Source organism: Triticum dicoccoides, chromosome 1B, assembly GCF_002162155.2.
Source record: "Triticum dicoccoides isolate Atlit2015 ecotype Zavitan chromosome 1B, WEW_v2.0, whole genome shotgun sequence".
NCBI classification, from domain to species: domain Eukaryota; kingdom Viridiplantae; phylum Streptophyta; class Magnoliopsida; order Poales; family Poaceae; genus Triticum; species Triticum dicoccoides.
Genome location: NC_041381.1, coordinates 568,502,765 through 568,508,076, shown reverse-complemented (window position 1 = coordinate 568,508,076; position 5,312 = coordinate 568,502,765). Strand labels below are relative to the sequence as shown.

Here is a 5,312-nt window from a genome sequence, read left to right as displayed (position 1 = left end):
ATGTGCATCCATAATAGGCAAGTCAGTTTAGTTATCTAGTGAACAGTGTTTGCAAGGTGCTTACTCTTATTTAAATTTTGGGGTATCTAAGCTGGATCCCACCTACTATTACACGTCAAATATCACTACATGTCTATGAAATGTTAATACAGCATGAAAGCACACAGAAAATATTTCTTATAGACAACTGAGACAGAGTTTCAGAATGTCTGCACTCTGCAGTAGATATTCAAACTGAAGTTGCTGAACCCTTTGTTCAAGAACCAGTTACTGAATGGTGATCATGGAAGCCTAAAGCAGCATACATTAGACAGAAATATCAAGAAGTACCTCAGTGCCAGCAATACCCATTGCCAGTCCAATATCTGACTCACACAATGCCGGGGCATCATTGGTTCCATCACCAGTAACTGCGACTACCTCTTGATACATGCTTTTCAGGCTTGTTACCAGTTTGAACTTGTCCATAGGCAACGAACGGGCCATTACCTGTACTTGGGAAGTAGATTTAGCTAACATTTGACCTTCAGATCCATAAAACAATTAGTGGAAAGCAAGCATGTTAAGTAAAAATAAACCTGAATTTTAGGCAGGAGCTCCCTCAGTTCATCTGAGCTCTTATCATGAAGCTCTCGTCCTTCTATCGCTATCCCATCCTCGGTTAATATTCCACATTCCTTGGCAATGGCTTTTGCAGTGTTGATGTTGTCTCCGGTAACCATCCTTACAGTAATACCAGCAGCCATGCAGGTCATTACTGCATCCCTGACACCCGGACGAACCGGGTCCTTGATACCGAAAAGCGCTATTAGCGTGTAACCATTTTCTGGTATAGTTTGCTCGTCAGAAAATTCATCAAGATCCTGAAATGCAATGCAAAGTGTTCTCAACGCCTCAGAAGCAAATGAATTGATTATGTTCAAGACATTTTGCTTCTGCATATCTGACAGTGGTATTATATCCCCTTCACCGTTCAGCATGGCATCGCAGTGTTCTAGAATAATTTCCGGTGCACCTTTACAGAAGGATCGGAAGCCTCCATTTGGTAACTGTATTATCACTGACATTTTTTTCTTGACTGAATTAAAAGGCTCTACTCGCACTCTTCTGATCTTATTGTATTCAACATATCGATCTCCTTCTATGGTCAAGCCGAACTCCAATAATGCTGCTTCAGTTGGTGTGCCCAAGATGGTCCTTTTGCCATCATCTCCCTTCACCACCTCGGATCCCGTGTTCACAAATATGCCTTGTACAAGTATTTCCATAGCTCTTTCTGAAATTACAGATTTTAGCTCAGTGATTTTTGCGTCGCCATTGACCGATTTGGATACATCGCTGATCCAAACCTTATCGACGATCATGTGGTTGGTTGTCAAAGTTCCTGTCTTATCAGTGCAAATACAGCTGACTGAACCCATCGTTTCACATGCCGCGAGATGCCTGACTAGTGCTTTGTCATTCATCAATTTCTTCATGGCAAATGCAAGACTAAGGGTCACGGCCAACGGTAGACCTTCAGGGACTGCGACTACGATGATGGTCACGGCAATAGCAAAGTAGTTGACTATTGTCAATGCGTCGTTTGCCGACCAATTCATCAAACCAACACCCATTCCCTTGTTAACCAAGAACCTAGCTAGAAGTACCACAAATGTGAGAATAGCAAACACAAGTCCAATCTGCCCAATGATCGTAGCCACGCCATTGAGCTTAACTTGCAAAGGAGTTTCATCCACTCCATTGTCACTAAGAGTGCCCATGATTTTCCCCCACTCGGTTCGTGAACCGACGGCAGTGACAAGCATCTTAGCTGTGCCATCAACCACTTTACTCCCACCATGGAGAAAAGGTTTTTCTTCAGAAACTTGAATTGGTTCACTCTCACCTGACAAGCTAGATTCATCTACCAGTAGGCAGTAGCCAGATATAAACAAGCCATCTGCAGGAACCACATCACCAATCGAAAGATGCAAGATGTCGCCGACAACCAAGTCTTGAATCAAAACCTTCTTGGTTTTCTTATCTCTAGTAACAAGGACATATATCTTCTGCTTCTCACGATCCAGCTCCATAAACTTCCTTGACTGCTTGTAATCACTGGAGGCAGTAACTAGTACCACCAACGAAATGCTGAGCATTATGCCAAGACCATCATATATACCCTTCGGCCACCCCTCGGTGGCTAGGCCAACCACCAGAGAAACCAGAGCACACACTATGAGAATATTCAGAGTCAGGTCATGTAGTGCATCCCACACAAACATCCAGAAGCTTCTAGCGGGCTTCTCAGCGTGCTTGTTAGTACCATAGAGTTTCTGTCTTGTTGTTAGTTCAGTTTCATTGACACCATCTTGCAAAGAGGCTTTGATTTTCCTAGATATTCCGCTGGTTCCACCATGCAACTTCAAGATGGTCGAATCTTCCCGCATGCCAGTAATTTCTGCCAGTTCATCTGGGCTGATAGAAAAGCCTTCCTCAATGAGCTCATGAGTTAAATGGTATTGTTTTACGCCTGCGTAGTTAAAGGATAAAAAGTGAAATCAACATAATAGTTATGACAAGAACAAAAGGGCACATGCTAATCCACGATCAGTTGACCGGACCGCACCGTTGATAAATTGCAGTGCTGCCCTGTGCACATTAATCACAACCTGGACTTTTCCCTGGAAAATAAGCATCTCTAATTAGACCAAATAAATAATTGACTTCCTGATACTTAAAATAAAATTTTTTTTTGTAGTTTAATTGCAGTAACCAAAGTAGCCTCAAAAATATAGCCACCTAAATAGCATGAGTACATTCCACTTTTTACCCCCTAAGACGGCTATATTTTAGAGGCTACAGTCGGCATGAACCCTGTGTGGGGGACCCCGGATCTGGAGCGGCGGCTCCATTGGCAAGGCATGGCCGGCTAACAGCCGCGCGGGTGGTGGATCCAGTGTCCCGGCCGCGCGGGCGGCGGGATCCGGTGGTCGTTGGCGGCCGGCGGTCGGTGTGCGCGACCTGGCGCCTCCCTTCCTCCCCTGTTCGGCGTGCGGGCCAGCCTGGTCGGGCCGCGCTTCCTCTTGGTCGCCGGTTCTGTACAGGAGGGGCTGCTGGTGGCGGAGATCTAGTTTGGGCGAAATCCCTGGCCGGCCATGACCGGCCGCTCCGACGGCGACACCTGAGGGCGTTGTTTCCCTCCTTGGAGGCGTCTGTATGGACTGATCTCCTCACTTCACCTTCCCCTAGGTCTCCTTTCCTAGCATGGATTTACGTCCGTTGCTTGGAGATGGACTCGCGTAGGTGGAGGTCGTCGGCTGGCGCCATGGTGGCGTCAATGGTGGAGGACCTGCCAAGGCTCGCGTAGTTGGAGGTCGTCGTTTGGCGTCGATGGCGGAGGACCTGCCAAGTTTGTCACCTCAATCTGCTCTGAAGATGGACCAGTGAAAGATGACGGCGACGACACATGTGAGTGCGTCAGATCGGTTTGAGCCCCGGACCCGGCAGATGGCTCGGTCGGGGCCTCCGGGTTTAGATGTTAGGCTTAGGTGAGAGGTATGGGTATGTGGCCCAGCTTGCACCCCTTCATCATTTGGATAGGAGTAGCGGCAGATTCTGCCAAGATGGCGGATTCAGGCATATTGTTGTTATACTTTATAAGGTCGTCGAGAATAATCAATAAAATGGCCGTATGCATCGCCCACATGCAGAGGCGGGGGCATCCTCTTTTTTGAAAAAAAATCCCCTAAGACGGCAGGAGTGACAGTGACCACATTTAAAGAACATGGGACTAATATATAGGATTTAAAACTTGAATACCAGAGTGTACCATCTTTTACTGTTTGCCCGTTCTGATAAGATTGGCTTCCATGTCAGTTGTACATGACAGATGAATTGGTTGCAGAACTTGAAATTTTGGGTGATTTTTATTCATGCACATTTTATAATATCTTTCAATTCCTAATTTTATTTTCAGTTGCATTAAAAACATAAAAATCCTTAATATGTTTCAATCTAACTTAAAATAAATAAATATATAATATATTATACTACAACCATCATTTTTTGGCAATTTCATTTCAATAAAATTTAATTAATTTGAATTTACTTCAAAAAATCAGTTTTAACCTTAGTGGTATTCCCTTCTCCGAAAAATATATCCTCCATTACAAATAAAATATTGAACTATATACTTTTAAATTCTGAATTGATTGGATCTTCATCATATATTAAGTATTCAAAACATCATTCAACCATCTACATATAAGCCTGATAGGTAAGCCAAGCTTGTTAAGGGGTCACAAGCGGTTAAACATGGAACATTTTGGTATTTAGGTTTTAAATTTGACGCATTGATGAAACATTCTTTAAATGCGGTACTTCTTTGTCATTGTTTCCATCTTGTTAAGGGCCGTTTTATCCTTGATGGTATTTTATGTTTGCACGAGATTGTTCATGACCTTAGAGTTAGAGGGACCTGGGCCATCATTCTCAAGTTTGGTTTCGAGAAAGCTTACGATTCGTTTAGTTGGGATTTCCTTCGACAAGTTCTCCTTGCTAAGGGTTTTGACGCTGCCTACGTGCATTGGGTAATGCAACTTGTGGCGGGTGGTCACACAGCGGTGGCTGTGAACGGCAAGATAAGCAATTACTTTGCCAATGGTAGTGGCCTGCGGCAAGGTGACCCCGTTTCCCCTCTTCTCTTCAACTTTGTGGATGATGCCCTCTTGTGTATGCTGGACCGAGCCGCTACGACTGGTCATATCTCCCATGTTGTCTCTCAATTCTTGCCACATGGTTTCACCCACCTCCAATATGCTAATGACACTATTATTATGGTTGAGCTGGATGAGGCTTGTCTTGCTCATCTTAAGTTTTTTTTGTTGTGCTTTGAGGGCTTATCAGGGCTTACGATTAATTTCTCCAAGAGTGAGGTTATTATGACTGGTGTTTCGGAGGATGAGGCGGCAAGAGTGTCTCAGCTTTTGAATTGTACTTTAGGTCCATTTCCTTTCAAGTACCTTGTCCTACCTATTTCTCCTTCTCACCTTTGCGCTAAGGAGTTCTGGCCTCAGGTTAATAAAGTTGGCAATAGAGTGATGCCTTGACGTGGCAGGTACAATAATCCTGCGGGGAAGGTGTGTCTCATTAATGCTTGCCTCTCTTCATTACCCATGTTCACCATGGGTTTCTACCAGCTATCGCAAGGCACTCATGATGGTTTTGACAAGCACTGAGGTGCTTTTTTCTGAAATGCAGCGGACAATAGGCGTAAGTACAAACTAGTTAAGTAGAGTATCATGTGTAGGATTAAGAACCTTTTTTGG

At 44.3% G+C, this 5,312-nt stretch overlaps 1 protein-coding gene across 1 annotated transcript in view; it reads right to left on the bottom strand.

Annotated features, from left to right (window-relative positions):
• Positions 1–5,312, bottom strand: part of LOC119348814 (probable calcium-transporting ATPase 6, plasma membrane-type) — a 13,315-nt gene that overhangs the window by 2,826 nt on the left and 5,177 nt on the right. The window contains exons 2-4 of the mRNA XM_037616801.1: positions 2,612–2,666; positions 579–2,515; positions 331–489 (exon numbers count right to left, since the gene is read on the bottom strand). Coding sequence (XP_037472698.1) covers positions 331–489; positions 579–2,515; positions 2,612–2,666 — 2,151 coding nt within the window. The remainder of the gene's footprint in view (positions 1–330; positions 490–578; positions 2,516–2,611; positions 2,667–5,312) is intronic.